Source organism: Leptosomus discolor, chromosome Z, assembly GCF_034619465.1.
Source record: "Leptosomus discolor isolate bLepDis1 chromosome Z, bLepDis1.hap2, whole genome shotgun sequence".
Taxonomy (NCBI): Eukaryota; Metazoa; Chordata; class Aves; order Leptosomiformes; family Leptosomidae; genus Leptosomus; species Leptosomus discolor.
Window position 1 is genome coordinate 33,706,630 of NC_141419.1, and position 24,784 is coordinate 33,731,413.

General features: G+C 38.1%; 1 protein-coding gene across 3 annotated transcripts in view; it reads right to left on the reverse strand.

Moving 5' to 3' along the window:
* Positions 1–24,784, reverse strand: part of PCSK5 (proprotein convertase subtilisin/kexin type 5) — a 260,747-nt gene that overhangs the window by 66,762 nt on the left and 169,201 nt on the right. For all 3 annotated transcript variants that reach the window (XM_086480272.1, XM_086480271.1, XM_086480273.1), the window contains exons 13-17: positions 14,930–15,066; positions 6,468–6,611; positions 4,861–4,963; positions 4,117–4,310; positions 2,552–2,636 (exon numbers count right to left, since the gene is read on the reverse strand). In XM_086480272.1, the coding sequence (XP_086336398.1) occupies positions 2,552–2,636; positions 4,117–4,310; positions 4,861–4,963; positions 6,468–6,611; positions 14,930–15,066 (663 nt within the window). The remainder of the gene's footprint in view (positions 1–2,551; positions 2,637–4,116; positions 4,311–4,860; positions 4,964–6,467; positions 6,612–14,929; positions 15,067–24,784) is intronic.

Consider the following 24,784-nt stretch of genomic DNA (forward strand, 5'->3'; position numbering starts at 1 on the left):
CAAGGTCATACACAAACCAGTAGTTCTCTTCTAACGAAAGAACAACCCATGTATTAGAGTTCACCAGCTTCCTTCATTGGTCATATTTTATAAATTTAGAGACAGCAATCACTTCAAGTGGGAATGAAATTCAGTTTTACCCATGGTGAAATACAGAAGCTGTTTACAAACTCATTGTAAATACTACCAAGTAGTAGGGTACATAAAAAAAAAGAATAATGCCAAAGAGTACTAAAGATTCAGGCATGTAAAATGCAATTACCCACAAGGAATTTGGCACATGGTCAGCACCACTGTATTAAAAAAAAATGCTATGGGGGTTTGTTAACAAGATCTCATGATTCTCTTGAAAGACCAGCAGCATCTCCTGATAACCACGCTACAGCACAGGTTAAGAATAGATTCACAGTGAAGGAATTAACCACCTCTTTCTGCAATAGCAGTTTCCTTTGAAACTTCCTATCTGAATGCCAGTTCTGAGTGGCTGGGGAGATTTGTCAAGATTACAGTGGAGGTATTCTGCCTGCAGGCACTTTCGAGAGAGCACAAAAGAATGAGTAACAGAGGAAAAAGGAATAGCATAAAGAGTCACATTTCCATGCTTCCCTTTAAGTAGCTGTTTATGCTTTCATGTTATAAAGTGCCTACAGCAGTGCTAGGACTTCTCTGCCATGTTTGCCACCTTTTGTGAAACCTCAGCTTTCATCCAATGTAACTCTTTCTCTAAAAATGCTCTTTGGCTCTGGGGATTACCACCCTGAGCGACTGCTAATCCTGTTTTACAGACCGGATCCAGCAAAAGTCGTGTGTGCTCAGCACCACTGGCAATTTTCAAGAGTGCATATGGCCCCAGTTTAGGAAAAAAATTAAATTAGCAATTCAACATACTTAACAACTGCTGCTTTCTTATTATTTTTCCTTAGTTATACACCTTAAAATGCTTTACAAGACAGGTAGCATTGTCATGTTTTTACAGATGCGAAAACTAATAATTTGCCCAAGTCTACTTAATAGGCCAGTTACAGGATCCGAACTGGCCCTGCTCATTGATAACTCTGCCAAGAAAACGCAGCATGTTTGAAACAACTAGGCAATATGAAATCCATGTCCTGCAAGCTTCCATTTATCTGTCACATCCACACAGATGGTGTTTTTTTTCAGAATGTTACCAATCTCAGTTTTCTAATACTGCCCAAGAAAACATGAAATTTGGGTTCCTTTGATTTTTTTTTATTTCAATTCCTCCTTCCCTTCTGAAACTGAATGGACTTATCTGCTTTCTTCAGTGGTGCCACAAGCTGCTGTTTGTGTTAATGGACAGGGAAACTCAGTTCCTCAGAAACATAAAATGTGGGCATAAGTTTTTTATAGAAACTGAATGTCTATGTAATCTTTGGTATCCCGATATATTTGCCCATTGTAGGAACTTCTAAACTGCTAATTTACTCATTTGATTTTGCAGATACATAGAAGGTCATGCTGAGTCTGTTAAAATTCTCCAAAATCTTAACACAGACTGCAAATTTAATAACATTTTAAAAGGGAAGCAGATACTCGTATTTTACAGAGAGTGTAAATAGACCAATGTTCTGATCTGATCCCATGCTTTCCTTCCCATTAGATCACACTTTCTTTTCAAAGAGTCATTTAAAAAAAAATAAAGATATTTGTAATGAAAATTGTACAGGCACTTGGAAAATCTAGATGCAACATTAATACACAGAAATGAGAATTCCTTTACAAAATATAACGGAGTCCAGCTACTGAAGTTCTAGAAGGAAACAACATTCAGCTATTACTAACTAAGAGACGAAAATCCACTTGGAAGGTAAAAGCTCAGTGTTAAAACATTTTCAGAACACTCATATTCTGCAAGAAGAACCCCTACAGGTACTGAATACTGACTTCATATTTTTTGTGGCATAAAGCCAGCATACATTCTGTCATGAATTTTATAAGTTTTTTGACCTTTGCTGCTTGGATCAAAAGGTCTTTCATTCATAAAGGAGCTTGAAATGTGTAATGCTGTTTTGTATGTTTTACCTATCGGTTTCAAGAATGATTGTCCCCCTACAAGCAAAAAATATCCTGTGCTGTTTAAAATATGTGCACACTATATTGTAATAGAATTGAGCCTGAGGTACTTGAGATAAGTGAATGACTGGATTTATGAAGAAATAAAATAAAGATAAGAAAATAGTTTCTAACTATCACAGGAATGAATCAGAAAGATTAATATGATTCATCAGCTCTGCCTCTAAAATAACTCTTGACTGCCACACTGTACGTCAGAAAAGTGAAGAAGCCAGCTTTCCACATGACTGTGGCTTTAATTATACCTGAAATAAGAAGCCTTCTAAAAATCCGTTGTTAGCCAAACTGGCACATAGTAGCACAAGAAAATACTCTATTACAAACTAAACAGCTATGCAACACACGAAATGAGGGCCACTCAAAGGTTAAATAGCTATCTGATGTTCTTCTTTGTTGTATCCACAGCCCTGTAAGCCTCTTCAGGTATTGGGTTTAGCAACATCCATCATTTCCTTACCTTAGGCCATGTTTGCATTCTGTGCAGATTTGGAATTCAACACAAGTCTTACAGTTTTCACTACATTTTCGGCAAACAATTTTATCTACAATGAAAAAAAAAAAAAAACAGCCCAGAAAACCTAGGTCAGTTATGTTTAATAAAACTATATGGATACATTATTACATGACTTACTGCTTTTGAGCTTGACTTCAGGAAGGGAAGCAGCAAGCTAGACTAAAACAGCTAAATTCTGACTATCATCAGCTTTTTCCATCAAACATCAAATCGCTTAATCTATTTCTAAACATTTGAAGTTATAGTTGTATCCTGAGAAAAACATGCTTTGAGGTCATTAAAAAATCTTCATAAACATTTTTAATTTACATTAACTATTTACAATACGGACTTAAATTTTCTTTTCAAATAGCACTCATATGCAGTAATGATTGCCATGTGTTCCAAGGCTGTACAGCAATTTACCTCTTACACTGTCCATGCAAGCAGCATGTCCTGTCCTCCTGATTCAGTATTTAAAGACACACCTGCATGAACACGTCTGATCTTAACAAAGTCAACGCATAAATTACTTAACACCTGCCTTTTCATCTCAAGAGCGCCCTACTTTAAGAGATGTCTCTCTCTGTTCAGACCTGCTATCTTTCGAGATGCAGTGCCATGTGCCTTTCTGAGAAGAAAAACCTGATGTTCCCATTTAATCATAAATTTTCACCATTCCATCTGAATTGGGTGGAAAGGATTTCCCTTTACCGTAGCTATCACACAGTGAAAAATGGAGGAATTAAAGTACTAAAAGTTTTTACTAATTCTCAAAAATGGACACACAGCTTCATGATGCAGAAAGCAAAAGATTAAGTACCTAGATGAACAAAGCTCCTGAGCACATATTTATCTTGTAAGGATCTGTCTAAAGATACCTGAAGTCACTGCAGTTTTAAGCACATGTTTGAATACATGTCTAAGTATTTTTGCTAGTCAAAGCTGGAAATTAAACATGGCCAGTCTACTTGGCAATCACAGGAGGAAACTGAAGGCAGGTGTCTCACATGGCAGACAATTACTGCTCTTGGATCATCACATCACCACAGATACTTAAGTCTGTCAAAAACATTAATTGCAAGCATGTTTTACATTTGAGGAGCCTGTTTTTCTTAGAGCTCTGGTTCAGTGGCCATGGTCAGCTCCTCAGCTCTCTCTTCTATCTGGTGCCATGTCATTTCAGTCTGGGGGAATGTCTCATGTTCAGAATGTGGGCGATGCCTGTCCCTTTCTGAAGTAGTGATAACCTGCTCTGTCCTGCAGCTGACTTGCTTTTGAACTGCCCTCTCTCTGCTACTGCTACTCAAAGCCACAAGCAGAAAAGACATCCTACCACTAAGCATGATTTTTAAAATAAAGGAAGATTTTTGTGGAGATTCTTGATCACACTTGGCAACAATTTGATAAGAGGAATAGGATAAGAGACAGATGCATCAACATAGACTTTTCCTGCTCATAAGTATTCCAGCAACCTCCCCAGATCAAATTCTGTAGCCCATAATAAAGAAACAACAAGAAATACTAACTCTTATCCAGGTAAAACCCATCAGGGCAGTTGGTAATACAGCTATTGGTTACTTCATTCAGGTAGTAGCCAGATTTACAGGTCATGCACTGGTCACTATGGCCTCCAACACAGGTTTCACAATTGGGTGAGCATTTTTTACAGCGTTTCTTGTCTGCATTGTAGTGACCAGGTGGGCAGGTCGAAACACAGATCCTGCAGACAGCAGGGAAGAGAAGGCAGAGTCGTTAATGAAATAACCTGCCACCACATTCCTGGACCATGACTGCAAAGCAGAAGTATTTCTCAGCGTTGCTGATTTTCTAATGATCATATGTTTAATAAGATGTAACCGTCCAAAGCATTACATCCAATTGCTTCTTCTCTTCCATTTATTTCCCTACAGCATATGCTATCTCACTGGCAAATGCCTTGTCAGACAGTCATACAGTATAATTTTTGACCATTTACATTTCTTCCTATCTTGTTCAAACTCGATCACAGAAGCTGTAGTAGCTATCACAGTTAAATATACGTATATAGCCTCTTACAAAAAAATAATCAAGAGATGGGGAAATAATCAGAGAAGGATGTTTGAAGGCTGTACTTCAAATTCTGATTAGCTATGTTGGGTTTTTTTCCAAGAAAATTTGTCAAATTCAATGGGAAATGAATTATCCATGACTGCAGCAAAAAGAAGAGGAAAGGAAGTTAAGATATATACTAAGAAATCTATGAAGTAAAGATTTTTTTTTCTTGGCCTTACCGTGTGTTGTTCTTAGATTTGTAGTAGTAGTGCAGACAGTCAGTACAATGATCTGGTCCTGGCCCATCACACCCTACTTTACTGCATTCTGCATTGCAGGGACCTGTAATAAAACCAGAATAAGGAGGGAAAGGGATTAAAACTTCTCATTTAGTAGTCAGCGCCCCTTAAAACATAGTATTTCAATGAAGAATGCAATTACTCTGTTTCCCTGATTGTTTTGGATTCCAAATAGTAATTTGGCTCCACCAGAAAGAGAAGTTTTTTAGTACCTGAAGACCTTGCAAATCCTGGCCTGAGTATTTATTGACAGTGATTTCTAATTTTTAGCAAGTGTGGCATCCTTTACAGAATCTATCAAAGAGAAACTATCTCTGGATCCAAATGGATGCTTTCCTAACGAGAAACAAATTATTCTGAATTTTATTCAGACGTGTGCCAAGGTTTCTGTAATTCATAATAAGGAATTACTGCCAAAATCACTTATAACAAGGAGGTCAACACAAATTATGAACAACAGGATCAGCGGCTGCTCTGGTTACCAACCGGCTAACAACTGGTCCAGGCAGCTACCACAACCCAACTGAACCAGCCACCAGGGCCCACGTGTGCTTCCCTCTGGGCTGCTACATGCTGCAAAAGCCTTGGCTAATACTTGCTGATTAGCAAGTCTTCCATCTCACTTGCACTCCCATCAGACTTCATGATCCTTATGGGTCCCTTCCAACTTGAGTTATTCTATGATCCTATGTTTACAGTTTTCAAATAGGTCCTTCCTGCTACAGGAGAGAATCATCAACTCCTGCCTTTATGTAGGTGAACAAGGCCTTGGGTGAAATTACAGCTTTCAAGATCACTGGTCTCTTGTGAATCGAAATGCATTGAGTTTGCGATCCACCTTGAAATTTCTCCTAACATCAGGTGAACTTGAAGTAAAGTGACTTTGCTTCACACAAAACCTTAAGAAGATAATGACCTTTACAGCAGAGGTAGTAGTGTTTCATCACCTACCAAAAGAGGGAGTTCCACAGCTCTCGATCTAAAAGAGGGACTGTGGGTCTGACATGCTGTGGCAGGAGACTGTAATAACAGAAACTTGTAAATTGAACGCTGTACTGCTGTTTGCTTGCCAGGGCTAAACTTAAGATTCATCAGCCCTAACCATCTACACGATGCTCCTAACATTGGATTACATGTAGAAAACTGACAACTTGACTAATTTTGCAGTGCCAAAAATCTAACTCTATTGAAGTCTAATGATAAAGTTGAAAAACTTCTATAGGATCAGTAAGAAACAACACCGATGTAGAAGATAATGTTCTTCATATATATATGTGAGCATACGTATGTATATATATTTTTATACTCTTATACGCAAAGCAGTGCATTCTTCATAGTATGTAAAATGTAGCTTAAAAATATATAACTATGCTTACAAACTTGTAAGGTTGAAATTAAAATATCTAACTTTAAATTACAAAAAAATAGTTCTGATTTTAAATTAAAATCCATCACTGAACATTTTACATATATAGAGTCTCAGGTTGCTTCTTTAACCTATTAACATGTTCAGTAAATGCACAATCACAGTAAATGAATGTACACACCTGAATAGTCATCTGTTCCATAATCTTCTGTAGGGTCTTCAACTGGGCTAGAGCGAACTCTTTCCACTTTCGGAAGATCATTTCTTGGTGAGTAAGGCTGGATGGATGTTCCATACAGTACTAAGGACCATTCTTTCAACTTGCCTAGACGTAAAGTATTTAAAATCTAGTTTTAGAAACCATTTCTATTTCCTGTGTCTTACAAAAACATATTAGTCGTAAACATGACTTTGTGAGTAGGTATGGAAGATGTGGCCTTTCAAATGTGTCTTCAGTTTAATATAGACAATGCAATTACTGCTTCACTATAAACCGAGAAAGCATACTTTCTTCGATCAGATTTTTATACGGCATTTCATTGTGCTACAGTTTGCACCATGGGCTAAACTCAATATAAATAATAAACAACAAAACCTTTGGTCATACAGTTTTTTGGAAAATGTATATGGTACTCAACAAGGAGATTTTGCTCTGGATTTCACTTTCCCTCTGAACATTAATTATCCAGTAATTATTATTAGAGACCTTTTAGCTAACTATCTGTATTCAGAATTCTGACTTATGAAAGGGGTTAATTTGTTTATTACTCAAGAGTACTTTTCATTGGCTTACAGGACACATGGCAATGAACAGGAAACAACTTTTAAAATCTCCATGGTAGAACGTGTCTCCTCCCAAATCAGTATAATTTCTTATTTATTTGCCCTAGTTATTTGGTAGATACATGACTGCGTTGTCTGCGTTCATCACTAATATTTCATCCTCTTAGTACTTGAGTGAAGAAAGAAAAAAATTGTTTGCCTGCCTGAAGCATTATCTGACTTTTTGGGAAGCTTTTTTGTGGAAGAATAAAAGTACAAATTTATATCAAGTCATCATGTTCAGGATGTCAGGATACAAAGTGTGAACTTCCAGTCCCCACCTTTCTGTCTATACTACCTGGTGAATTAATTCTGTGAAACAGCAAAAGTCCTGAAATAATGCCTAAAGCAATGATGCATAAAAAACATACCCCTGCTTGAAAAGATGGAACATAAGTTTGGTCTTATCCTATTCTCTTGATCATATTTATCTATGTTGGAGTAGGTAGTTGTAAATGTCAAATTCACATCAGAAGAGAAAGGAAACAGAGGAGCGGGGACTATTTATTTTCTGAATTTGAAAGATCCTGTTTTGGAAGCTGTTCCATGGCTAAAATACTCTTCCCTTACAACTATTATTTAAAAAGAAATGTAATCCAGGTATGTCTTTTCTCAAGAAAATCACTTAGTATACTTCGTGAAAAATTAAATTCCAGCAATCTTCCTCTTCTTTCATTTAAATGAGACACAATAATTTTGAGCTTTCATATTGTTCACTTGGACTTGTTTAACCTATGCAAATTACTTTGACCTTTACAAGTAATTTTCTCTATTTTTCCCAATGTCATCTGGTATCTTCCACTGACATGACCAAGACATTATCTCTCTGCTTATACATTCATCCTTCAAGTGGTAATCAACAATAAGCTAAAACACTACCTGACAGATGATAGCCCAATTCTTTTAAATTCTTTTAAATACTGAGGTTAAAGATGAGAATCTCTGTTTTCTCTCTGTCTCTTGCCAACCCAATTTAATCTTTCTGGGACAGAACTTTCTACACTTCATACAAAACCTTCTCTGCCCTATACTCAGTTTTTGAGAAGAAACTATAGGCAAGATACTACATAACCTGACAGTTGTTTCACACAGTAGTTTCCATATTTTCACAGCTAAAGCTAAAGCAAAGCATTACTTTTTTTTAAGGAGACATTCAGTCCTGATTTTAAAAAATTAACTGATGCACAGTCTACCACACCTGCTGCCAAAATACTGGTTAATTACCTTGGCTGTAAAACTGTATGCACCTTATTTTCAGTTTGCCTTTTCCTACCTCTACCTCACAGTCACGTAGTTCTTTAGTCCTCATTACATTAAAAAGACCCAAATCACATATTTTCTTTCTGTATAGACATGTGGGGATCAAGTTACGTCTCGGTGTTCTTTAGAGTGATTCAGCTGGGTCCTTAAAGGCACTTTTCTTTTTAGGAAAGGAGTCACACAGGGAGCTCACCTTTAACCAGATATGCAGCATTTTCAAAGCTACAGCTTCTCCATGTACAGTCTCTGTCCTTTTTCTGTTTTAACCCGCTTCTACACCATATGTACCATAATGGGTGCAATCAAAAATTGTGTGTTTTGCTAAGTTATTCAGATATTTTCACCCTCATGCTTATTATGCTCCAAAGATCACTAAACTTTCCACGGGTTGATTTTATACTTCTTCCAGAACACTGGTAAAAATACTGAATACTAAAAAAAAAAAATATTTGCAAGGATCCACTAAAGATAACCAAGTGGTGAGGTACTTTGTCTACATTTCCTAGTCTTACTGCTTCTTTTCTTCCAGAGTTGGGTCTATAGGCTTTAGTCCTTCACCAAGATAAAGGTGAAGATGCTGCTCAGGCATAGCGTATTGTGTCTGGACTTTACATACATGGAAGGGCTTGTACTAACATTACTGGAGTAAGGATTGGTGCTTCGAATGTATACCTAATGCAAAAGGGCAGCAAGCAGAATAATGCAGAGTCTCTCAGGAGATTAGTTACCTTTTAAGAATGGTTCAGTAAATAAAGAGGGGAAAAATTCATGTGACTTGCCAGCAAATAAATGAAGTCTGCCTCAAGGCAGGTTTCATTTGCACAACGAAAATATTTCAATAAGTAGGTATACATACACACACACAGGCTTTTATAATGCATAAATAAAGTGTGCACATTTAAGGCAAAATGTTTCTTTCCCCACTTTTGGCTGATTCCTTCATTTAGTTTGGCTAAAGTAATCCTTTACTCTGCTTGTATTTAGTATGTAACAGAAGTCCCATATTTTATGTACAGCAGAAAGGGTATATCACAGTGTTTCTCAGCAAGCACATTTCCACCTCCATAAACTCTACAGAATTAAATTCAGAAATCACATGCACTACTTTTATGAACTAGACCCTGCATTTCTTTACGGGTAACAGATGTGGCATTACCTTGCCAATGCACGGGTATGATGACATGTTGGCTCTTTGTTCTCAATTTGATTACAGGAAAACTGCAGCTCTTAATTATAAGACCTTTCAATAGCTAAACTAATGCATGCACACAACAGAAACAAGAAACAGGCTTGATGGTGATATCAGTGTGATAAACTGCAGGCTACGGTGATAAACTGGAGAGGCCCCATAAATTCTGTTTAAGCACCTTTTGTTTACTTCGTATTCTGTTCAGTGTGGAGACTAACCCCAACATGCTCAATCAGCTGAGTTTATCCACCACTAATATATGGCAGGCATTTTGAAATCTTTCTGATCAGAAGTGTTACTGGACAGCTTCCATCACAGAGCAACCACCACCCTAGAAAGCTGCAGGACGTATTACTAGACAGTATACAATTAACCAGGTTCCAAAGTCACATGACTGCATCTTGTGAAATCCAAATGCATGTAAAAACCTAACTAGTCACAAGCATGGTTTCACATTGCAGTTAAAAGGAAGTAAAGACTAAGCTCCCAGCAGGATTCCTTCAGTCTGTCAGCTTCCTCCACAACACTTGGTTGGGCAGGTCTACTTTGTCTACATTTCCTAGTCTTACTGCTTCTTTTCTTCCAGAGTTGGGTCTATAGGCTTTAGTCCTCACAAAGCAAAAGAAATCAGTCCCATGAGATTAACCACTGAGAAGAGTATATATAAAGTACTGATATCAATAAATCAGTAAGATCTATACGACTACTTATGTAAAACAGGAGTGTGCAGGAACAGGCTTTAAAAGGTTAAGCTGGAAATGTAGCTGGCCCCTTTTGGTCATCCTGGTGACATAAAAGGTCTGTAAAAGATGTCTGGAGAATCGTCTGGATGAACAGTTTGCAAAATAGCTCCATGCTACCTCTTTTCTAGGCTTTAGTACAGGGAGTGTGCCAAGGAAGAGAGAAGAGGGGAACAGCTAAAACACGTTGCACTGTGGCTCTTCTCATGCCTGTTGGATGAACCACTGGGTTCTGGTTCACATAAAGGTGAAGAGCTACCCTAATTTGTCCTTCAAGCCAGAGATATTCCTAGCTGCATCAGGAATAACAAATGGAAGATGGAGTTGAATATTATTGATTTTTGTCTCTTTTCAGTAATCTGATTAAAATTAAATGACTTAGTTGTTTTTTAATACCTCCCCTCTATCAAATTCTAAAACACTGAAAATTAAATAAAAACCCCAAACCTCCCCCTGAATCCCTAAACAGTTCTGCTCATAGTCTACGGCTGCTTTTCCAGATACATTTAATGAATATCCCTTTTTCGTGTACTGAAAACTTTGCTCTGCATTTATTGGTGCAATTAACATTACTTGGCTAAGAATCTTTCACCACTGAAAAACCATGGTGATAAATGGTCAGTGCAGATAAAATGAAGTGAAAATTGAAACACTGGCAATGCTGGTTTTTCCTTTCAGAGCTCTATAGAGTATGATAATCAAGATTTTCAAAACACTGTGCCTGCCTAAGGTTAACCACTTGAGTATGTAACTGAACATTTAAACGACACTGACCACCCTAGAGTTACCACAGACTTTAATAAAAAGTTGTTCACTGCTCAGCAATTTTGAAAATCTCACTGATTATCTTGATCTTCAATACCGACTTATTGATGTCATGTTACATACAGGTTTTAAGAATTTTGACTTGTGACTGCTGGTTTAGCATCCTAAAAAAAATTTTAGGTTATGAAGACAATGGAGACAGGCAATAAGAGAATATGATCTGATGGCCAGACAGGCAGAGAAACTTTTTTAAAAACCAGAGAGATTGGCTATCTGGCCATCTGCTGCATTAAAAAGATCTTGGTTAATGAAGAGCAGAAATAAAGAACTAAAATTCTCCTTCAATTCCATCAATTTCAACAGCAGATGAGTGAGGTCGATCTGAGTGTTAGATTTTTAGATAGAAAATTATCTAAGCAGCATAAAGTCAACACTTCCATTTTGTCATAATTTTGAAATTGCAGGGTTCATTTTTGTCCAAAGTAAAGTGTATAAACACAGTAGTGTTTGGCCTGTGCACCACTTGGAATAGGAAGGAGACTGGACGACTCCACGTTCACACATTAGAATTCCTGTTGTGCCCTGGCTTACTCTAAGTCATGATGGAAATATCCTACTGAGCCTGTAAGCTGCAGGAGTGATTGGACCAGCTGGCCTCCCAGAAAGGCACATTTACCTTGAACAGGTGAACTGCACATAGACTTCATTCCAATCTGAATAATTTAACAAACCATATTTCAACCAAGAGGAAGACAAAGTACTCCATCTCCTTATCTGGTGGCAGAAACATGAATGGGCCTTTCTTGGACAAAGTAGAATTGAAATAATCAACATTCTTCTAGAACAGTTAACTACATGCACATACACTATCACACCAGCCTTTCTTATTTTAAACTTAAAGCTTTTAAGTACTTCAGTTTGCATTTTAGTCAATGTTTCTTTATGTGTGCTTTTTCACGTAGTAGAAACAATTTAAGTACTTATACTTAGCGAGGCCCACTTGAATAGTTTTAATAACTTCCAATAACTTACTAATTCAGGAACAAACATACTTAAAAATCCCGTATTGTTAAGTTCACAAAGACCTATTTTTTCTAGTTTCAAGTACTTTAAAATAACACCTACATCTTAAAATTCAGAATTGATTTTTAGCAAATCAATTAGAAAACTCTTACTGCTTTGTGAGTTTACTTAGCTGCCTGAGATGGAATGTATCCTTTATTTCACTGAATTATAAACTAATCATATTGCTACTGACATTATATCCTAAACAGATTTCATAGCAGAATTCTTATAAATTTTATCTATAAGAAAGCAGTAATAAACTACATTTGTCACTTCCAATGTGATACTATTGCATTCTGGCATGCTGTCCAATCAGAGTAAGTGTTAATTTAGATTTAGTGATAAATGATGTCAAATACATCACTAGTATTTGTCTGTCTAACATATTTTAATCTAGATTATTTGTCTAAGTGATATTTCACCTTTGATTATTTTTATTAAAGGGTTTCCACCTACTTTGATGTGGGGCTCCAAAGGAAGGACTACATTCAGTAGTCATGCATAAATAGTGGTAGTAGTCATGTGTTTTTGCTGCATAAAATGTATCTATTTCAAAATGGTTTTTAAGGTTTAAATTTTCAGTAAGTCCAAAGGTAAGTATATACCCATCTTTCATAAGCAGAAAATAGGAGTAAGCATGTACTCCCATGAGTCTCCTTGAAAGCCCTTCTCTCAATCTCCATTTCTTTCAAAGTGGTCATACTGAAATATGTGAATGAAACTGAACTGTGCAGTGGGAATTAAAAGAAGAACTTCTGTAGCCTCAAAAATTTTTACTAGGAGCACAGTTCACGAGTGGATGAATGCCAGGTCTGAGCACTCTGCCCACACACACAGGAGCACAGCAGTGGTGGCAAGCCATGTATTTCTTTCTCTTGTATAGTGGATTTTCTAGTTGTGTAAACACTGATAAATGCCCCTTTTTCTTATGGATAGGATAAAAAAATACAAAGCAAAGAAAAACAACATGAAAATAAATCCCTGGGCCCTTTATAGCTGATATAGGCCAAGTAAATACGGGCCCTATATCAGCCATGAAAGTCACAGGCTATATGAATATAGCAGACTAATTCTGGGCTGCTCTAACTTATGTTGAAGACTTGTCTGATCTATCTATATTCAACATTCAAGAAAACAGATGCCTGCATATGGAGATACTACAACTTCTTTCAAACTTGGCACATAAAGTTTCATGCTGTTTTGTGCATTTTTCCTCAAAAAACTGCACTGAGTAAATATTTGGCTTTGTTTAAAGCACTGATCCTTTGTAACCTGTCAGATGCTACAGGGGTCTGTCTCTGCTTGAAGAACTTGCGTGGTATGATGCAGCTCTAAATGGCTGAAGTATCTTTTTATACTTTGAGGCAACATATGCGACTGCAAGAAAGAGGGCAGTTTACCCCTGTTGATGCTGTCCTGCATGATATCCTGGTCTCCAAATTGGAAAAATGTGGATTTGACAGATAGACCACTTGGTGGATAAGAAATTGGCTGGAAGGTTGCACTCAAAGAGTTGTGATCGATGGCTCGATGTCTGAGTGGAGACCAGTGACAAGCGGTGTTCCTCAACAATCGGTACTGGGACCACTGCTGTTTAATATCTTTGACAGCGACACGGACAGTGGGATTGAGTGCACCCTCAGCAAGTTTGCCAACAACTCCAAGCTGTATGGTGAGGTCGACACACTGGAGGGAAGGGAGGTCATCTAGAGGGACCTTGACAGGCTGGAGAGGTGATGCTGTGCAAACCTCATGAAGTTCAACAAGGCCAAGTGTAAGGTTCTGCAACTGGGTCGAGCAAATTCCAAGCACAGATACAGGCTGGGTGGTGAGTGGATTGAGAGCAGCCCTGGGGAGAAGGACTTGGGGGTGCTGGTGAATGAAAAGCTGGACATGAGCCAGCAGTGTGCACTCGCAGCCCAGAAAGCCAGTTGCATCCTGGGCTGCATCAAAAGCAGTGTGGCCAGCAGGTTGAGGGAGGTGATTCTCCCCCTCTACTCCGTTCTGGTGAGACCCCACCTGGAGTGCTACAGCCCGCTCTGGAGCCTCCAACACAAGAAAGACATAGAGCTGTTGGAGTGATTCCAGAGGAGGGCTATCAAGGTGGTCAGAGGGTTGGAACACCTTTCCTACGAGGACAGGCTGACAGAGTTGGGCTTGTTCAGCCTGGAAAAGGGAAGGCTCCAGGGAGACCTTACAGCAGCCTTCCAGTACCTGAAGAGGGCCTACAAGAAGGCCGGGGAGGGACTTTTTACAAGGGCCTGCAGCAAAGGGATGAGGGGTAATGGTTGGAAGCTGGGAGAGGGCACGTTTGGACTAGAAACAAGGAAGAAGTTCTTCACCCTGAGGGTGGTGAGACACTGGAACAGGTTGCCTAAGGAAGTTGTGGATGCTCCATCCCTGGCAGTGTTCAAGACCAGGCTGGATGGAGCCTTGAGCAACCTGGTCTGGTGGAAGGTGTCCCTGCCCATGGCAGGGGAGTTGGAACTAGGTGATCTTTGAAGTCCCTTCCAACCCAAACTATTCTAGGATTCTATGAAGATTAAATTCTCCACGCAAACCAGAAGCAAGTTCAGAATAAAAGAGAACCACATGTCTTACATGGCAAAGGACAGCACCATAAAAATGAAGACTGCATTGATAACTGAAATTAAGAATAATGCTCTTCACTGCTCTGCCTTCACACTAAAACTGGTGAGACATTCCGGCTGCAAATAAAAGGTGGAAAACAGACAAGGCAGTATTAGCAACTGCAAGCATTCTTCTGAATTCACTGAGCCCAAATAAAGGTTAGAATTGTACCTGGAGTCTTGAAATTTCTCAGCTGAGATGGACTGTCACAGATTTCCAAGATCCAATCACCTGCTGCTTTTTCACTCCAGCAGTGAGTAGTCATAAACTCCCAGTTTTTGAATCCTTCCATGGAATGATCAAATAGCCTAAAACACATAATGACACCATTTTAAGTGAACCATTTTATCTGGGGAGCTAAGTCTCCATGTCTGCAAACTCTTGAGTGACCAGTTCATTCATCTGTGCCTTTACATAATGTTACCCATGACGGTTTTCCCACACATATTTCAAGTATATTCAATAGTTTCTTCTTTTGATGGAAGAGATTCTTTACACGCCATGACTTTTTATAATGTGAAAGAGAATGGAAAGATAATTTATTGTGAAAAAAAAATGCTAATATGTTTAACAGGATTCATGTGTCTTGGGAAAAATGCATACAATACAGCATATCCGTTGCTTTAACAGCATGATGTAAATACAAATAACTAAGTTGGAAAATTTCTGAAACATTTATTTTTGGCTTTGGATTGGAATACTTAAAAGGGACTTAAAAACAATAGAAAGTATTAAGTGACTGAGACAATATTAGTAGTTCAATATATGTGATTTCTTCTGAGGAAATAAAATGTAACTGAGACATTGGTCTCAATCCTCAAATGATCAAGGTATCACTCTCTTCAAACACATGACAGAATTGAGTTTGGGTAAAACTGAGAGGCTACTGGCATCTGATGGTTTCATCTAACCAACAACATTACCATAATTTAATTACACAGGTCATGGGTGAAGAGGTTGGATCTTAGGCCTGGATTATGATAACTTCTAGTATGGGGGCCCAGTTCAGAGGCTGCAACGTGATGCTGATCCCATGGGGGAAGGGGAAGCAGGACTGGTCAGAGATTTTATTACCTAAAACTGGAATTTACTAATGAGATTTTGGAAAGACACAAGAGAATTTGTATTTTTATTCAGCGCTCACAGCGTGTTGTGTGCTACCCCAAAGCTATTGATGGGACATGCACTTTAATCAAGACTGTTGCCTTGAATAAAATGGCATAGCACAGCTTTAAAAATTGTGTACAGATATATATACCCCCCCCATATATATGTATGTATCTATACTTCTATGTAGATACATGCATATATACACATATATGTATGTATATCTATATGTGCATATATATATATATGTATGTATATATATTTATCACTATTTTAATTTAGTCTTTATTTGTGAAAATGCCACTGGTAATAACTAAGCTGAAATATTTTTCACAAAACAAGATCACTCCAGTAGAAAATCCAGTAGATTAAAAACCCTGTTCCATAAAAAAGAGAAAAGGCTCATATTAGACTACAAAACGATTACAATATTTTGCACTCACTTGATTCTCTAACTGCTATTTCTATGCTAATTGCAAGATTTATTCTCAAAAGGTTTTGAAGTTAAGTAAACATTGGGAAAGCAGGATACTTTTGCAGCAAGGTGAGTATGTGTCAATTTCTGGTAAAAATTGCTACACAGGATGTGAATAAAATCCCATACTTGCTGAAGACTTTCGTCAGTCAGAGGCATGGGGTCAGGTACTGTGTATCCACACCTACTGCAGCAGGACCTGCATGGACCTGCTCGTCTGGTGCACTTTATAGGACAGCCCAAAGGTGATTTTCACATTCTCATTTGTGCAGCCTTTTTCCATTTTAAATGAACACCTATAATAGTACTCTTTTTAACTAGTGTTGATAACATAAAATTAAAATACAGATATATATTTAGAATTATGTTTCATTTTCACTGATAATTGGTTGAGATTTTCTTCTGATGCAGTTCTATGCCTCTGTGCGTGTGTCTGTATGTGCATATATACATATATTCTGCCAGCAGAATTGGTCTGTTTCATGTCACTGTTAAATCAGTTGTTTGGATACAGCAAATCTCACCAACACATGGCACACATACTTTACTGAAAGGGTAGAAATTATAACACAGTTATTACTCAGTGTTTGCATGTGGATATGTTCAATTTAAGTCATTATATAGGTTATTTCCAACAGTTAGTCAAATTGTCATACTGTGTTTTGCAAGTAACTGTGCTGGTTTTGGCTGGGACAGAGTTAATTTCCTTCATAGTAGCTAGTATGGGGCCATGTTTTGGATTTGTGCTGAAAATAGTGTTGGTAACACAGGGATGTTTTCATTACTGTTGAGCAGTGCTTACACAGGGTCAAGCTGCTTCTCATACCACCCCACCAGTGAGTGGGCTGGGAGTGCGCAAGAAGTTGGGAGGGGACACAGCTGGGACCAGAGGGCCATCCCAGACCATAGGATGTCATGCTGAGTCATAATAGCTGGGGGGGGAAGAAGGAAGCCGGGGACATTGGGAGTGATGGCATCCGTCTTCCCAAGTCACTGTTACACACGATGGGGCCCTGCTGTCCTGGAGATGGCTGAACACCTGCCTGCCGATGGGAAGCGGTGAATGAATTCCTCACTTTGCTTTGCTTGTGTGTGCAGCTTTTGCTTTACCTAAGCAAAAATAAACTGTCTTTATCTCAACCCACGACCTTTCTCACTTTTACCCTTTCGATTCTCTCCCCTACCCCACCCAGGGAGGGAGTGAGCAAGCGGCTGTGTGGAGCTTGGCTTAGTTGCCAGCTGGGGTTAAACCATGACAACAACTAATTTATTACTTTCTAAACACCCGGTCAATCCGTCAAGGCAGCAATATTCCTCTTTGCCATTGTGGCAACTAAATTATATAGTATTATGCAAATACTTGCAATTATACTGTAAATTCTGTGTTCACTGGGTTTCCATTCCCATACATAGAAACACAAGTTGCTGTTTATTTTTACTGTAATTAGTCCAGTATTTCCCATAGTATTTTTTGTTTAAGGGTGTTTAGTTATCATGTTTTGTAATTTTAAATTGCTGTCAGATTCCCATTTTAATATTGTGCCATTCTTTTAAGTAATTTTGGGAGGCAGAGACAAAAATCCATTATGACTTTATCATAGGTGTATAAAAACACCTTTACCTAAAATATGCTATGGCTGAAACTGTAAGCTTTCACATCTCCATCCATGGAAATGCAGAAAATCTGGTAATATTCTTTCATAGAAAATGGACTCGTTTTTGTAAAGAATATTTCTTTGGGAAAGATTTGAATTTTATAAAATAAGGTTTAAATTGGAATCGTTTAATGTATGAACTGTGTTTCTACAAAAGATTTTAGAAGTCAAAATGCTACAGACAGATCATAAGAACAGCTAAAAAAAATGTAGAAAGATACTGACCCTGAGGCTGTCTGTATGTGTATGTTGTACACACTCAACGGTCCAAGTATTTTTGTGTTGCTTTGCTTATGCACTAAACTCTTAAGAACCTGTGAGGCAGGACATGGATTTCCCTTTCAGAGGTGTTGAATGAATGAAGTGATCAAATGTTCAGGTGTACTTTTCCTTATTCAGAAAGAAATACATATGGAATAGGATCTTTTAAGGACCATGGAGCCAGTCCAGATAGTTAATTGTTTTGTTATTTTTTCAGATTGATAATGAGTCAAAATTTGTATCAAGGACACACAGACACAGAGCTTATCATGGACTAGAAAATTATTAGTATACAGTCTGATGAATTGTTAGTGGACTATTACAGGTTGTTATAGATTAAAATAGTTAAACAAGATTATTAGTATAATCTGATAATTTTTATGATCATGATCATATACATCTGCAACACCTGTACTCATTCATGTAACATGCTTTTAAGTATCAAAGTGAGTAGCAGCATTTGAATCTTTATAAATTATTTGGTAACATAACCACAACAGAATACCAGATCTGTTATCCATTTACCCAGATGACCTCTCTTAGTAACAGGACATTCAAGTTAGGATGGATGTGACTACATGACTGACTATATCCAGAAAAACTAACTATGGGTTTCTGCTTACAATGAATAGAATTACATTATAAAATAATGACGACTCTCTCTCTGAGAAATTTTATGACGTGCCATATGTAGGTCTATATAAGAATATATATGTAACAGAGTATAGAGTAAAATAACTATTTCCTTAAAACAAATTCAAGAGTCTTTGGCTCTTCCAGTGCCACTACTTCAGCCTAGAAGTTGCATCACCCTTCTATTTAAGAATATAACTTCAAGCAGAAATACTAACCTGTGATCAAATTTTAGACCCAGAGGAAGACAACTAGTCACTTCCTTGGAATTCCACAAGTGGGAACATAAGGTTAGTCTCTCACAGTTAAATGTACTAGTGTTAAAACAAACAGGTGTGTCAGCTTTTTAGCAAAGAATCTCTAAGTTCCTAAATGCTCACAAGAATTTGTTTTAATTTGTTTTAATTTTTAACTTCATGTGAGAAAAAGCAGTGGGGGTAGGGGACCCATTTGGTGACACTACCATGACCTATCACGAACAATAAAAGGCAAATGCATAGAAGGAGCTTTTTTATTATCGAGATCCTTTTTTTCATCTCAGAAGGTGCAGCTGCACCTGACTGACAGCCATGCTTGTATATAGAACTGACTACACTGAGAACTAGGAAGCCCTGCACTGGCTGATAGCTGGAGCTCCAGTGGAGTAGCTGGCAAGAGAAAGCTATTTTGTTCTCTGTAGCAGCAGTCTTTGTTTATGATGTGCTCCAGCCTACTAAACTGGCAGCCTGACAGGCAAATGGTCCTTTCCCACTAGTCTAATTTGCCACAAGAATTCAAGTGAACTTACAGTTTGAAGAGAGTACAGAGCACCCTCCTGCACCTGAAAATGCTTTGGTCAACCACGCTCCTTAGAGCAGCTCTTCTCCACAGGGTTCAAGCACCAGCTTCCTGTGAGAGTTCCCTGAGGAATGGCAGACCACTCAAACTGACTTCACGAAATCATCAGCCAGACCCTACTGCCCACCTGCACTGAAGTAGTCAGGAGAAAAACAAATGCCCAGAAAGCACATGGGCACTTCAGAAGCTCTCTCACCTACATGTGTCAGGGAAGATCACTTAAAACTTCTGGATGTGTATCTAAAGAAGATGTATTTAAAATGTATGCATACATACCTTTTTTTTTTTTTTAATTTCCATTTTACATCTGGTTATCATAGTCAATTTTATGAAGCAATGGAGATCTCAGAACTGTCATGATAAAGTTGTTTGGAGAAGAGTAGCATGAACAATAGTGTACAGTGCCTGCCAGCCTGAAGTAGTGGATAGTACAGCAACCACCATCTTTAAATATGGAGAGCTTGTCCCCAGGGCCTATACATATGTGCATGAAATGCTCCATCATGACCTATAGACATGCCAGGCTGCTGAGCTCTACAAACTACACTGCTGAGCTAGCTGCGTGGCTGATACTCATAGCTGTCTCCTTAAAAGCTGCATATGCTTTCCTATTGAATTTACAGTAACCCTTCAGAAATTTCACTCTAAACAGGCAGAAATCCTAATACAATGGCATGAATGAACTTGGTGCCATATATACAGACTTTTCCTACCATACCCTAGTTTTGAAAAGGGACATGTGACTAGGGTAAGGGCAGTAGGGGACTGTCCATCACACAATCCAGTTTATTCCAAATGAAACTCAATGTAGATGTGTTACAGCGAGATTGAGGTGGGGCTAGTTTTTGTAAGGCTATGAAAAGATTGATTCATTCTCACTATAGTAGCTGAGGCAAACCTATTAGCAGCAAGTAGAAATCCTACGCATTCTGCCTCAGCATGTCTTAAACAGCTCCTCCTTTTTCTCTGTGGTTCAATTCAAACTTCAGAAGCTGAGACATTTAGCTGGATCCTAAATATGTCCTTAGCTGCTTGTCTTCACACCTGCTTTGACTATGGAAAATTAAGTCAAATTTTTAATGATGGGTTCTAATTTTCCACTAAAACTGAACTTGAGGTATTGAATTCTAAAAGCCAATAAATGCCTATTCTGCAGATCCCTGATTAACTCTTTGCTAGTATCAGTCATCAGAGAAAGGCATGTGTCACTCTAAATCTCGGATATATATTGCACTTCATTCTTCTTCCACACTTTATTTTTAGCAAACTCCAGGATCAACTTTAGAGTTACATGGTGGACAGCATCACTTACATGCATTCATTTACTCTTTTGCACGTAAACCCCGTTAGTCTTTTCTGCAGAGCTGAGGAAACCAACAGTATTTTTCCCCTCTTTAATTCTAAAAAAAAAAGTTAACTTTTTTTTTAAAAAAAAAATTGCTATTGTGTCTGTAGTATCCCCAGAGCTTCTCACCCTATCTATTGCTAATACTGTCAGGATATATTAAAAAAGATTTTTAGGGGTATTGACACTGCAATTGCAGCTTAAGGAATGGTTCATAGAAGGGTAGCGGGATGCCTATTCACACACCCCTCCCTCCCCCCCCAAAAATTAAAAAATATATAGACAACATGAATAAAATAAGACATAGCAAGTATGAACTGGGAGAAACAGTTTTCTGAGAACTACTTTATCCTGTAGACACAGTACAAGCAGAGGACAAGCAAAGGATTATCTTTCGCTCATCCTGGACTTAATAATACCACCACCGAATCCTTTTCAGTTAACAGCGAGACTCAGTGTGAAGGCTGGCCTTATCCTTTTAATCATATTTGGATACATAAAATGTTGTTTTTGTTATTAAGAGTATAATGTGTAAACTGCAATAAAGATGTAAGATGGACTGCCCCAGAAATGAAAATGTGTGCCTATGAAGAAAAGGTTTTCTTTAATTCCGATCACCAAGAGTTTTTATGAAGCAAACTAGCAAGCAAGATTAGATGAGAATACCTTTTTTTGACCTAAGAGTTTCCCGCAGAGGAGGGTATTATTAAAATTTACTGATTATCTAAGGTTTCATGATAGGAAAAAGATGGTCATGAAAATACTTCCCTTTGTTACTGAACAGAGGTATTCTTAATGTCAGTGCCATATAAGCATAGGAAGCTAGTGGCCTGGAAACTTGCCACCACGTGGCTAAAAAATTTCTCTTACGCAGTTCAAATGGCAGCAGCTGCTTTAAATTTAAAGGGCAAGAATTAAACAAATCATGACTTCAGTAGGAGACAAACGAGCCCTAAGTTTGCTTCTTCTATCCTCTTTGCATTTTGGTTCTCCTCCAAGGTCCCTCTGCACTGAGTGTTTGTTAGAACTGACCTTGGTATGCCTCAAAAACACTCAGAAACCCATGCTGCCAAATCCAATGTCCAATTGTTTTTGAAAAGGGGATACTGTTCCCCTTCGGACTTAACTGTAGCCTCATCCTCACACCAGCCAGCACTTTCCAAGCCTGTATTTTCCTCTGCTGCAGTACATCCAATGTAATCATGTTTAGTACTTTCCAAACAACAAAGCAGATGTTCCTTGTAATGCAGTTTTTGAAGAATGCACATGAGGCTCAAGCCAGTGACAGTGTAATCCACCAAATGCCTGCAAAGGAATCCACATTGCCTCTGACTAAGAAGTTTTCTTACTGAAGTCATTTTAGGGGATGCCAACATTAAGGATAAAATATGCAGAAAAAAGGCCAGACAATGCCTTGAGGGACCTACTCGTCAATGCACCAGAAACTACACAGTGACTCTTCTTCCAGAATTGGTGGAGAAGAAGTGCACATGCGTAAAATATACCTTTTGCACTTTAAGACATTTTACCAGCAAACTGTTTCAAATTAAACCCAGATGAGTAATGGTAAAGCAATGAGGTTTTCCCTGGGTTCAGTAAAAACAGCTGGTATTGCTGCTATTAGTCATGTACGTGTGCATTAAAAGGTCTTGTATGTCTGAGAAAAGCATTTCAGTTAGGTAGTGGCAATGTACAACAGCCTCTGGGACCTTTGTCTACAGGAAAAAAAACAGACCATTTGCTGCCAATGCATCCCTGGATGATGCTTGTACTTGAATGCATTTATTCTGATGCCCTCACCAATAATACTTTAAAATTCAATGCCTTATAACTAAATTCTCATATTAGTGAATAACAACACTCCTATTCCAATTTTTATTTTATAATGTGATGCTAAAGCGTACACACTCAACAACATTCAGTATACTACTAACTGCAAGACCACTAAGCTGTAAGACTTCTTCCAGCAAGACCAAATAAAACAAGCCTTGAAATACCATTTTGAAAAGTATCGTGCCCATGTCCATCACTTTACCTTAAGAAAGGGCTTGTGAAGACTCTAGGTGTTTCAGACCTGGAGTCCATAAAACACATTTATTCCTTAATATTAGTAGCCCAGAGTTGTTTGTTTCAGTCAAACGTGACTGACAAGTCAGTATATCTCTGAAGCTTCCATGGGAAGAGAATTTCTGGTGCAACTGTATGAGTATTTGCTCTGTCATGAATAATTTGTTTTTCGGAAAGTAGCAAAACATTAAGAGGCTTTTCAAGTTTCTTTGTTTTCTAGTTAGCCTTCTGATAGTATAGGATAAGAAACAGCTGAACATCACCTTATTTTAATACATACATTTGCATTCTCTCTTTCTAAAACAGGTACAGAAAATAATACTTTCTAAGATGCAGGGGTTACAGAGAGAATAATTGAATTAAACTTTGTACCTATTCCACATACCAGTCATCACCAGAGGTGAACTGTGAATACTGGAATGTCTTTATCTCCCACTTGCTGTGAGTCAGCTGCAAGACACGAAAGCCTAGAGCCAAAAGTTAGCTGTATTAAGACCACTGGGTTTACATGAGATTGTTTTGTTTGGATACCTAGTTGGAGGACTTTCAATTTTTTTCATTTTGAAGCATGGAACAACTGCTGCATGAAAATGGAATAGAAAACTAAAGAAGGATTTCTTCAAACAGAAAAACAAAAGCCTGTTTCATAACTGCTTAGAGTGTAGAAGTCTGCTTCCGCACCGGTTAGCAAAGGACAAATTTTGTTCAGTGTAGCAGGCAGGTAATAGATGTGTGTGCCCATGTGCAAGGCACTGACAACACTTGCAATGAAACACAGGAGATATTCTAGAGGGCCCCAATATTCCAGGACAGCTTTCCATTTGACAAATTAATGTCTACAGCTTGAAGGGTATTTTCAGTATAGCTTTTCTTTTAAATTAACCTAATCTCTAATGAAAATGTGGGTTCACACTTCAGTCAGAACTAAGATATTTGAGCTCCACCTGTCTCCAAAACAGGTCCTTCCTTTCAAGAGGAAAGGTAAGTCTTTTTACCACTGAAGGTTAGGAAGATATGCAAGTCTCCAGGGCTAGATAGTAATTTTATCAGCAAATCTAGCAGGGCAATGTGGATGATGGGGCAGTCTGGAAAGCAGTCAACTCTCAAGTCATTAAAAGCCCTGAAGAGAGGACTGGGGATATAAACTTTCATGAAGACTTGAGCGTGATGGCAGGACAGTTCTCACAACATAGGTTTGACAGATGGCAGCTTTTGCTGTTTATGAGATATATAACATGAGCTAACATCAATTTTTGTGTGGGAGCCATGTTCGGTGTCCAGAAGACTGGCAGTCATCTAAATCTGCTAGTCACCAAAGAAAAAAATATTCCTATCATACTATGGCCCCATGAGAAAGAAGATTTTTTAGCCAGTTGGAGAAGTATGGAAGCATTTCTTATTGTAACTGTATCTTATTTGTACACTTGGAAATGGGGAGGAGATTGAGAAGGTTTCTGAGGTTTCTTAGTGCTTTAACCATCTCTGGTAGAAGGCAGTGCTCTTGATCACTGACGTAACAAGATTTATCTGGGGAAGAACTGCCAATGTTTTCTTCCAAGAAAATCTCTTCTAGTAAACCAGAGAAATAGAAATATCACTGGGAAGTCTTTCAGTTTGCTGAGGACAAATACTAACAGTGCACTTCA